This window comes from Capsicum annuum, chromosome 1 (assembly GCF_002878395.1).
Source record: "Capsicum annuum cultivar UCD-10X-F1 chromosome 1, UCD10Xv1.1, whole genome shotgun sequence".
In the NCBI taxonomy this organism is placed as follows: domain Eukaryota; kingdom Viridiplantae; phylum Streptophyta; class Magnoliopsida; order Solanales; family Solanaceae; genus Capsicum; species Capsicum annuum.
The window spans coordinates 19,783,535-19,795,428 of NC_061111.1; the positions used below are offsets into that span (position 1 = coordinate 19,783,535).

The 11,894-nt window shown below is 32.7% G+C and overlaps 1 protein-coding gene across 16 annotated transcripts; it reads left to right on the top strand.

The window, feature by feature from the left end:
* The first annotated feature begins 6,476 nt into the window (after window positions 1-6,476).
* LOC107870942 (putative F-box/LRR-repeat protein At3g18150) lies at window positions 6,477-10,723 on the top strand. Of its 16 annotated transcripts, none has more exons than XR_001674561.2 (6): window positions 6,497-6,831; window positions 7,295-7,333; window positions 7,457-7,587; window positions 7,676-8,883; window positions 9,080-9,244; window positions 10,196-10,723. XR_001674561.2 is itself a non-coding variant. In XM_047394921.1 (5 exons), exons 3-4 carry the CDS (start codon window positions 7,623-7,625, stop codon window positions 9,130-9,132), a joined length of 915 nt encoding a protein of 304 aa, XP_047250877.1. In that variant the 5' UTR covers window positions 6,497-6,831; window positions 7,295-7,333; window positions 7,457-7,622; the 3' UTR covers window positions 9,133-9,244; window positions 10,196-10,723. The 16 variants fall into 16 exon arrangements, 5 of the variants coding, with proteins under 5 accessions (XP_047250877.1, XP_047250880.1, XP_047250885.1 ...); XR_007043705.1 differs by having other exon boundaries at window positions 6,498-7,333; window positions 7,676-8,667; window positions 8,772-8,883; XR_007043703.1 differs by having other exon boundaries at window positions 6,499-6,831; window positions 7,295-7,587; window positions 7,676-8,667; window positions 8,772-8,883.
* Window positions 10,724-11,894: the final 1,171 nt, after the last annotated feature.

The following is an 11,894-nucleotide window of genomic DNA, read 5'->3' on the forward strand; positions in this document are numbered from 1 at the left end:
CAAAAAAAAAATATTTACAAACAAAAAATTTACCTCTTCCTCACTTTCTTCTTCAGATTCATCATAAGATTTGGCAACATCGTCTTCAATTTCTTTAGATTTCCTTTTCTTCTCGTGCTGTTTTTTAGTTTCTTGCTCATTTGGAGAAGGAGTTTTCTTCAACCCTTTTTTTTAAATTTCCGTCATCTTCACTTTGTCGTTGCGAAACTTCGACCTAATCTCTTTCGATCTTCCAGATTTCTTCAACTATAAAGGATTTGAAACAACAGTAACTAAATCTTCTTGAGTTAACCCAAGACTAAAAGATGGTGCATCAGACACTAATTTCATATTCCTTATACCACTGTTTGTAGGTGTTTTTGTAGTGTGTTCATCCATTAAAACACAAAACCCTTAAACATTAATTTTTCGATGAATTAAAGTAGGAAAAAAAATAAAATGCTCACATGCAAAATGTGATTAATAATTACCTGAAATATGAGAAGCAAATCCTTATCACAGATCGTGCAAGAATCGTGCAAAAGACAATAAAATTGAGGAGAAAGTGATGATTAATGGCGGAAAAATAGAAAAAAAAAAAAATCAAATTAAGGAAAGATAAAGTAGGAGCAGTGAAAAGGGGGATTTTAGCACAGTAAAAAATTTAGGCGGCAAAAAATAGGGCTCACTTAAAATAATGCTACATACGTTATAGAATGTAATTAGGAAAAAATATTACTATTTTTTGTAATTAAGTACTTAAGTATGTTAACATATGTATTTTTCTCTATTTTTAATAAGTGAGGTATTTGACCAAGATTATTTAGAGAAAATAGTAAGTAAATAATAGAAGCTAAAAAAAGTAGTTTCTTCCTAAAAAAAAAATTTATTTGAAAAATACTTTTAAAAAAATACATTTAAAAATACTTTTAAGAAGTTAGAACAAATACTAATTATTGCTCAAAATTACTTTTCAAATGCTTTTGCCAAACACCAATTGCATTTTTCACAGTAAGTTGATCTTAAGAGTTCGGTAAAACCAGCTTAGTTTTGTTACCTTCTATGTGCTTTCTCTTTGTTACTAAAACTTTAGTTTGAATTGTTAAATGAATTTGAATTATTATAAATTTTTAAAAGTTCTACAAAATTATCTGGAAAAATTACATAATATCATAATTTATTTTTACTAAACTACATAAACTTACTGTTTTTTTATTAATTACATAATTTTAATTTTTTTAAAAAGCAGCCGAATACGTTCACAAACCCATAAATTTTTAGATAAATAATTATGTATCTCCCTTTGGTCAAGTTAATGTATTATGTACTCGACCAAATAGTATAAAAAATAAATGTATTTCAGTAATCAAATCATGTATTTCAACTTCAAAATTATGTATCCGGATATTAATTATGTATTCGAATAAAAATGGAGTAATTAACTATTACATTCTTAAGTTACAAATTATGTATCTCACCTCAAAATTATGTATTGGGATACTTATTTTGTCTTCAAAAATTGCAAAAATGATAAATTATTTATAATTTAATAAAAAGTGGGAATAAAGAATAATTAGGGATAGAATTTTTGAAATTTATTTAAGTTTTACAAATTTTAAACAGATGTAGTACATAATTTAACCAAACTAGCAGAATGCAGTGAATAAAGTAGAGAGCCCAATCACTTTTTTAGCAGAGTTAATGGGCTCAAACTTTTTAGTTTTATTACGTGTCAGGTGGAGAAGATAGTGTACTGTTTTTCAGAGATCAACTCAAAAAGTAGAAAGCAGAAATTCATATCCCAATACTTTTACTTTTCCATGCACCAATCTAAATCCAATGGGTATAAGTAGTGCGTGAAGAAAATTTAAAATAAAGCAAATATTGATGTATATATTATTTATCCCTAATTTGGAACTGATGTAAATTTGAATAAATATCGAATATTGGGTGGGAAACAAAATAAATTTGAAACCTACATTTTGTTCCCTTTTGTACTAACATCATCTCATGCTCTAAAATAGGCTTATCATATTTAGAGTTACTCGGTATCTATGTTAGTGTAGATAATAAATGTCTTATGAAATTAATTAAAGAAAACAAATTAAGAAGAGAGATCTAAAACACACTCAATTTTTTTGGCACTTGCTGTTCTCAAACAATAGTCTTGGACAGAATGTTTGCCTACACGGCCCAAGTTAAAAGTAAGCCTATACCAAAAAAAAATTTTTGGCCCAAGTTCTCTTTATGTCCGTTCAAGAAATATTGAAGAATCAAATCAAATAGAGAAATTTGATAGGAAAATTACATAAATATACAATTTAAGTTATAGTTATTACATAATATTCCATATAGCAAAACTAATTACAAGTATCCCAAACTAATAAATATCCCATCTTTTATACTTTCTCTCTCTAAAATCGTCATACATATCAAAACATTCTTTTTAAATCGACTAATGCTCCTTAATATATGCCTAAAATTAAGTAATCATTATTTGACGGTTTTAAGATTTCAAAATTCAAACATTAACTGATCAAATTGCTCAACTTCATCATCTTCTTCAATTACATTTGAGTTTTATTTATTTTTTTATTTTTTTCAATTTTACCAAATAAAAAAAAAATGATTTTCATTGTTGCATGTGTGTAATTCTCAAAAAATCTCAGCATTATAATCATATTCCGGTCCGAGCTTTGTTTATTTTTTTCTTCAATTTATTTTTGAGTTTTTTTTTTCAACTTTAAGATATTTGGCAGTTTGTTTATTCTTTTTTCATCACCTTCTTAAAAAATCTACTGTTTCTTTGTTGCATGTGCTTAATTCTCAAAATCAGGACGACCTTGATTTTCAAAGATTTTGTAATTTGATTTTTAATTTGTATTTTTTTTTCTCAATTTTATGCACTCTTATACATTGTTATACATAGCTATGTTATGTATAAGGGTAAAGCCACATTTTTTTTTGAGAGATCTGTTGTAATTTCTACTCCATATACATTGATATGCAATGTATATGGTTAACTCATTCTGCTATTATATACATGCAAGATTATGTATAACGTTTATCAATGGTACGCATATGGCTTGAAGAATTTTCATCTTATACGTGTAAGAGTTATGTATAAGGGTTATTTGTGTTATGCAATTTATATGGTTTGATCCCTTTTCCAGATTTTTCCTACAGTTATGTTTCACCTTATACTTAGGCATGTTATATATAAGTATATCGTTTACTAGGTGTACCTTATACATTACTGCAGTTATGTTTCACCATATTTACATTATACATAAGCATATTATGTATAAGAATATGTTTTTATACATTAATATTGTCATGTTTTCTTTACATGAACCTTTTTTTTCGTTTTAATTTTTTATGTCTCTTTATTTCATTAGGGTCTTTTTTCTTTGGTTCTAAAATTTTTTAGGTGATTTATGTGGTAAATTTCCTTTTAAGAGTATATTTTTTTGAAAAAATTTACATAATTAAGGAATTCATTAATTATTCATTAATAAGGTACAATCTTGGACAATTATTAGATTGATTTATTTTCTTAAAAATCGTTAATACGGTTAAACTCATATACATAGGTTATAATGTATAATAACGCGGAAGAATGTATATGAACATTTATAATCCGACAGAGAGAAAAAAAAATTAAATAACAAATCTGGGAGAGAAGGTAATTAGCTAGCAAACATTTGGGATTTATGTTGTTTACTCAATTTTGAAGGCGTTTGATTGTGAAAATCATATATATATTTTTTTGATTGAAGTTGAAGTTGTATTTGATCATATCTATTTGAAAAGAGTTTTTTGACTTTTGGAAAGAATTTTTTGGATTTTAAGTTGAAGTTAAGAGACTAGTTTTCACTTTTCATCATTTCGAAATACTTCTTAAGTTGTATTTGAAGTTTTTACGTCAAATATCATTTTTAGAAAAAAAAAAAAAGAGAAGCCTATTGCATTAAGGTTTTCGCTATGCGCAGGGTCTAGGAAAGAACCCGATCATAGGATCTATTGTACGCAGTCTTACATTTTGTTTCTGTCATAGCCTATTTTCAATGCTTGAACTCGTGACTTCCTGATCATATGACAACAACTTTATGTAATAGCCCAACTTATTATTTTTTAATGAAGGGTTAATTGATAGTTTTAACCAATTATTAGTAGTAATAAAGGAAATCAAAGAGAGCAAGCTAAAAGCCTGACCTTTTTTCTTCTTCGTTTTCAAGTTAAAAACACTACAAATAGAATACTAGGGCTATTTTTTTTATCCCATTATTCCAAAGGGAGCTCCAAGCTGCATAGAAAAAAAAAGAGAAAGAAAGAAAACAACAGCGAGTATCTAAGCAGCGTTAGCAGAAATCCTCGTAAAGCAATAAGGTACGGATTTTATTTGTAGTTCTTTGACATAGAGTTGCACATATATTCGGTGATACTGGCAGTAGTGTAGGTTGAGAATGAAAATTATGAATTAGCTGTTGAATGTTATTATGATGATGCGATCCTGAAGTTATGAGTGGAGTAATGTTTCTTTTTCCTTTTCATGGAGGCAGTGGATGTTTCCCTAAATTACTTAAGGATTGGTGGAAGTTGGTGGAAGAAACCTACTATTCTTTTGCATATTTCATACTAAACAGTTTTTTTTACACTAAAATTTGTCCGGTGGAATAAGCTATTTTTCAATTGCCATGGTAGAACACTGTTGTGATAAGCTTATATCTCTAATTGTTCTTCTACTATATTATTTGTTTTTAAAGAAAAAGTAATAAAATTAATCACATCCACGTAAAGGGTTTTCATTATTTTAAACTCGTTTTGGTGTAGTTTGAGGTGATTTGGGTCTGTGGGAGCTTAGTTTTGATATATGTTGAAAGGGATGCTTGGATTGTGAGTTTGAGGTAAGTGAGACTTAAAACTTTGATGCTTGCTTTTCAAATCGCTTTTTTAAAAAATAAATATATATTTTTCTGTCTAGTCCATGTGTTGGGACAAGTGTGAACTTGGTAGAATCTGTGGTCTTTGACTAGTTATGGATATGTATATTGTAAAGTGTAGTAAGAATTGCTTGGTAATATGTGAGGTGATATTGGGGCGTTGAATATATTTTCTTTGCTGCCGTTATAGTCTCTAGGGGCATACATAGCTGCCGTAATATGTTAGAGGCTTGTACATGCTGCCGTAGTAAACTTTTGGGGTATTATCCATGCTGTCGTGGATTTGTCGGGGTGTTAGGCTGATCACTTTCACTGTCATTTATGACAAGCCGTGAGAGTTGATGGAGTTGAGATACAAAGTGTTTTTTTGAACTTTTATTTGGATCTTATTGAACATTACCTTATAAGAGACATTATGTTCATATTATTTATGTATTTTATCGCGCCTTGTATTTTCTAACACTTGTTTCAGATGTATTAAAGTAGCGGGTCGAGGATCTTACTGGTTTATATTATATATAACTCAATTCTTACTTGCATATCTGCAGATACGGTTGCGGAGAGAGAAACTTGTGGCTGGCGGTCTTTACATGTGGATTCTGTTGCTGAGGTGAGCCTTTGCATTGTTCGAGGAGGCTGTCATCCAGCTTTAGTTATTTTTAGATTATATTTTTTTTCGTTGGGTTTGCATGCCCGAAAATTAAACACATGTAACTCTGTTTAGATTCTCTGTGGTCTTGGTGTGAAATTTGGGGCTAGAGAGTTATTATCTAAGTATTGTTGTTTTCATAAACCGTATTACGATAATTGGGTGGTTAATTACTTGCGTTTAATAATTATTTCATGCATTTGGAGTTCATATGTTTTTATCTCAATGTTTGTAGACATTTTGAATGTATGGAAAATTGGTTCTCCGACAAGTGGTGTTAGCGGGAGCCAGTCATGCCCAGAGGTTATTTTGGGACATGACACTTTACTAGTTATTTCATGTAGGGGTGCATATCGATTGATTTTGGTTTGATTTTGTGCATTATCGGTTCGATTTGTAAACACGCTAAATCGATAACCAAATCAATCAGATATTCATTATCAATTTTTCGATTAATTGGTTTTGGGTCTTTATCAGTTCGATTTTCAGTTTAACCAATAATTTTTCTTTACTTTCTCTTATTTTCATTTGTTTTACACTATTTTCATGTACAAAATCTACACAAATTAAAAGAACTAAGACAATAACTATAAAATACAAAAGACAATAAGGTATGTATATAAAATCTAAAATTACTATTATATAAGTGCGAATAAAAATATAATTTTAATATAATTTTATTGGGTTATCGATTTAACATTAACTAAAATCTTAAAACCGAATTGATAGCTCGATTAAAATTTTTATGAAACTATTAAAAAATTATTAATTCAAAATCCAATACTGATAATTAATAACATTTTTATTAGTTCTATTGATTTTTGTACACCCCTAATTCCAAGATCCCTTCAAGTGAAAAAAAAAGGTATTTCTCATTGCGAAACAAGGCCTTTATTGGTTGAATTGATTTTTGTACATCCTAATTTGAAGATCACTTTAAGTGAAAAAAAAAGTATTTCTCATTGCCAAACAAGGCCTTTATTTTGGTGAGCGGTTCCCCTCCCGTACTCATCTCTTCCATTTCGTCCACTTCGTCTTCCTTTCCTTACGAAGTCTTCAAGAATTTCAAATAATGACAATTCCAAGTCAAACCACAAGTAGCATCTTCCTCCTACGAGTGGGTATGTATGTCGAGATGACAATTTTCTGAAGTGTGGTGAAATTTGATGCCAAAAATTCTCTCATGGCAGGCCTATAGGTCAAAAGATCATATCCGATCGTCTATTCCTCAACCCAAAAAAAAACCCTAGTCTTCACAAGGTTAGATGTATTAGCTTTAACCTGTGTGCAGGTGTATAAAACTGAAGCTAATTTGGGATATCTTTTTTTGTTCTTTTTTTCCAAAAATAAATTGTTATTTTTTCATTCTAGCCTAGTTAATGGGATAAAAACTTACTGGGTCAATTGTTTGCAAAATTTTATAATCTTATCGGGGCATCTGATGGTCTTCTTCTTCTTTATCTGATCTAAAATTACTTGATGTTCGGAGAGAAAGGTCATTGTGATTGAGAAGAGTAGAAGACAGATAGTTATTGACGGGTTAACTTTTTGTGTTTAACAAATAAAACTGAATCTTCAATTTTTAAAGAGGGAATGGTGTAACAAATTTAGTAGGCAGATGGGGAAATGGAGCCTGGAGGTATTAACCGTGGTTAAAATGTTGTGGTGTAGCAAAACAAATCTGAATCATTAATTTGCTAAGTGAACACGTGTAATATATTAGGTGAGCAACTGGACGGAATGGAGGAGATGAGTAATGGAGGTGAGCCGAGTCCCACTACTACTGCCATCTGAAATTTCTCCATGCCTAGCCCTAATTTGGCGGGAAAGCCAATTACAGAAAGCTTACCAATTCCCTTCATTGCTTATTTTTGGCGCATTACAGTAACCATAACCGCATCATGGCTTCTTCCAGCGGCGGCGAGGATGGCTTGAATAGCATAAATCCTCCATCATCGAAGAGTCAGAAAGTGAGTGTCGCCGGAGATGAAGAACACCTAGACCGTATCAGTCACTGTTAGTTCAAATTCTCTCTCTTTTGCCGACGAAGGATGCATTCACAACTTGCTTCCTTTCTAAAATACAACTTTGTTTTCACTCGCAGGAAACAGCAACCAGATGAATTTGTATTTTCCAGTGTGTGGAATGAGAATCGTACTAGGATTTTAACTCCAAGAATTTCAGACTTCGTGTCCTTTGTTGAAAATGTATTAAATCATTCCATTTCTTCCAAAATTAAAAAATTTGAACTCGACGGCAGACAACTGTTTTCATACTTACCCCAGATTAGGCAGTGGCTTAGTTTTGCTGTTGAAAGGGAAGTGGAAGATGTTGTGTTTTTGTCCTATGATTTTTCATATGTTAGCGTATTGCCTGAATCTTTCCGCACCTGTTCTTCGTTGATGACATTGCATTTGAGATGTCATCGCTTTGATGATCCCGGTCATAGCGTGGAAGTCTCTAAAGAGCCTAAAGCTGGAGTGTGTGACTTAAACGATGATCAAATTTTGAACTTACTATCTGGCTGTCCTTCATTGGAAACTATGGAGTTATATGATGTTGGGGGTTTTCGTCGTCTGGAGACTAATTCTTTAAACTTCAAGAGACTAAATTTGAAAAATCACCGGGTGCCTGAAGTTGATAGTGACATTGACGTTGACAATGAAAATGTCAATGATCCTTCCTTGGAAATTTTTGCCCCGTATCTTGAACATTTGGAGATTTCAGGAAACCTTGATAATCTCAAGTGTAGGCTTGTGGATGTGTCCTCCTTGGTTAATGCTAGGCTTACTTTCTACATTTCATGTATCAAGCACGTGAGACATGATCATGGTGATGATATTGGTGTTGACGAATACAGTTGTCACGACTATCATCAAGGTTTTAGGATCCTCATCCAAGATTATCTTCAAAGTTGAGTTGTGCAACTGAGCTAACATTCGGATCATGGTTCACTGAGGATTATTTTTAACTTTATAAGTCCTTAAATCTACTTGCTTGTAATTTTTTGATTGTTGGTCTATTCTCGTGACTGTTGATGATATAGATAAAACATCAAACCTCATTAGTGCACGGCATAGCTATGTTGTATGCAAGGTTTGTTATCCAGCACACTTGGTGTTGTCAAGTTATTGAAATAACCTTAACTTTCTAAAAATTTCTAACAGTTTTTGATTTCTGGGATAAATTTTTTTGCACAGTTGCAGAGTGTAAACCTTTTGGGTGAATTTCTCTAAAGCAACTGGACTAATTACGGAAACTTGTGTAAAGTTGTGTCTTTATGCAATCCTTTTGTCAGCATTTGGAAATTAGGTATTTTTTTTAAATCATACCAGCAAAAAAATCTATCTAGAAATGAGTATTTGTTTACACTGATGTTGGTTTGTGTTCAGAGTTTAGACAATTAAATTTATCACTACATTATCTCTATGTTGTGAAGTACTTTCTTTTTGTCGTTGTTGTTGCTTTCTCCATTCTTTTACTAGTTTCTCTGGGATTACTGCATCAGGTCCCGTGCATGTTGCAGTTCAAAGGATTGCCGGTTCCAGAGTTGAAATGTAAATATCTAACGCTAGAATTGAATATGGAAAACTTTGATTTGTATGGAGCAGCTGGTCTTTTTGGAGCCTTGCCTTATGTGGAGACTTTAAACATAGACATGACAGAAAATCACGTAACCTCCTGGAACTTTTTCTTATCTTTTTATGTCTATCTATTTTACTGATGTTCTAACAACCCCCTTCTCCCTCCTCAGCAAGTTGTTTCTGTAGAAGAATGCAAATATAACTTTAATTATCAGTAAGAAGCTTTGCTTTTGTCATTGTAAGGCTACACTTTGATATGGATATCTTGTTGCTTTCTTTGTGGAAAATGAGCTCTGAAAGAAAAGTATTGTTGCGCTATAACTCTTACCTTGGTTACTGTTAAATTGAGAGAAGTAGAAGAAATGGATGCGCCATTAATGGAGAATCACAATAGGAAGATACAGTTTTAGAGAGAATTCTTGTGTAGTGAAATTGAGAAAAAATATCTGTATTTCTGAAAGCTAAGCTGTCAAGTATTGATCCATGATTATATATATATGCTCAATCATCTAACCAACCCACTAGCTGAAAATATCTTGCAACTAACTAGATCTAACGACTAAGAATTGTTATCTAGAATCTTCTAGCGTAGAAGTATAAATACTTCTAGGTGCAAGTACCACTAAGCAGCTTCTTCATACTAGGCTATGCACTTCAACAGTTACCTATGCCATGAAATATTTTGACAAGAACAAGCATTATAATCATTTTCATAGTACCATTATGATTATTCGAAGGGGAGCCTTGGAGTAACTTGTAAAGTTGCTGCCATGTGACCAAGAGGTCACGGGTTCAAGCCTTGGAAACAGCCTCTAGCAGAAATGCAAGGTAAGGCTGCGTACGATACACCTTTGTGGTGGGGCCCTTCCCCGGACACCGCGCATAGCGGTAGCTTTAGTGCACCGGGCTGCGCTTTTTTTTTCATTATGATTATTTGGTTCTTAAATTTTTCTATAGGATGGTAATACTGTAACTAATCACTTTCCACAAGGTTGACCTGTATTTGGTCCTGATTGATTTTTCTGTCTCCAACTTGATAGCTACTTCTGCGACCTTGAGGAAGACAATACTCATCTGGGGAGTTGGATTTCAAACTACAATACTAATATGTGGAGTTGGATTTCAAGCTTTATGTTTCCCAACCTCAAGAATGTTAAGATTGCCAATTCCTTCCAGGTGTGTTTGATGATGAGTAGTTCCGTATGGAGCTTTGATAGTCCAGAAAGAATATGGGGCTTTGACATGCTTGTTGAACTTTCAAAACTTCTGTTAAAGAATGCTACAATTCTGGAGAAGTTCGTTATCATATCAAAGAGAAGAAAGTGCAAGGAATGTTTGACGAACTGCGAGTCCAATTTCTTCTCTCGATTAGCTAAGCAGTTGTTGGATTTCCCAAGATCCTCCAGTGAGCTTTCCATGACTAGACTATAAATTGATAAGCTTCCCATGCAATCGTCACTCTTTAACTTCTCTATGTAATCCTGCTCTTTTGAATTTACCCTTATGGCACACCAATTGTTCTGGTTGCTTAGTTTCTCATGAAGCTTTTGTTCATTGCATTTTAGATACTATGCATGCGTATTGAGATGTTCTTGCAACCCCTGTTTCCTGGACCACTATAAACATGAGCAGATAACCCAAGGAAAGCACCAAGGGGAATGTTCAGGTTGGAGAGATTATAAGCAAAACCGAGTGTAAATAAGTCAACGGAAATTTTGCAAAAGTGGAAAAAAAAAATGATGTCACTTCCCTGCAGAAAAATTTTAGAATCCACAAATATAATGGTAATTAGAATATGATTATAACTGCTATTCCTATCAGAAAGATTCATGACATAGATAACCCAACGAAAGATTGATAGCACAGTAATCCTTTTTTATTTCAGAGCTCATTTGCCACAAGCAAGAAATTAAATAAGACCAACCATATTTGTGTGATGATTCACAGTGACATAAGCAAATCCTCTTACTGACAAATATATTTGGATTATCCTTCGTATGGGGGGATTTCGTTGAAGCCTTAACAAAATGAACAGATGTATAAAGAAGATAAAGAGCAATAGGAAGTTACAAGCGTAGCTGTTATGTCTATGTTGAGCGTCTCCACGTGAGGCGAGATTTGCAAAAGTACAGCTGCTCCATGTTGGGAAAGATGGACACACAATCAAAGAGCCCGACAGGGTAGCAGCGGAAAATACCTTAAGACTAAACTTTTCCTTTCAACTTGAACCAAGAGGAGACAAACAAACCCAAGCAAAATAGAGTAATATACAGCAAACAAATCAACCAAATGAAACAAGACAAGAATAAAGGCAATCACACGAGACATAAGATTTACGTGAAAAACCCTTCAGTGTGAAGAGTAAAAAATCACGGGACCAAAACCTCCACTATAATCACCAAAGAGTTACAATATTGTCCTCCAAAATGGCCACCAAAAAAGTGCCAAACAACAATAAACAATACATAAACCATAGCACCAAACACTAGAGAAATAAACGAGTGAAAGAATAAAAAATGCAGCTACTGTTCGGGAATGAAGAACAGGAGCTACAGGACACCAAATGAAGCTCCGTCAGTTCCTAATCAAAGATTGAGATGAGAGGAACAAGCAGTCCAAAAATCAGCTCAATCGGACAAGAAACGAAACGGGAATCGCAATTTGAAGTTGACAGCTGTGACTGAAATTTAGATGCAAGAATCAACTTTTTTTTCTCTCTTTGGCGGCTGAAAACTCTCT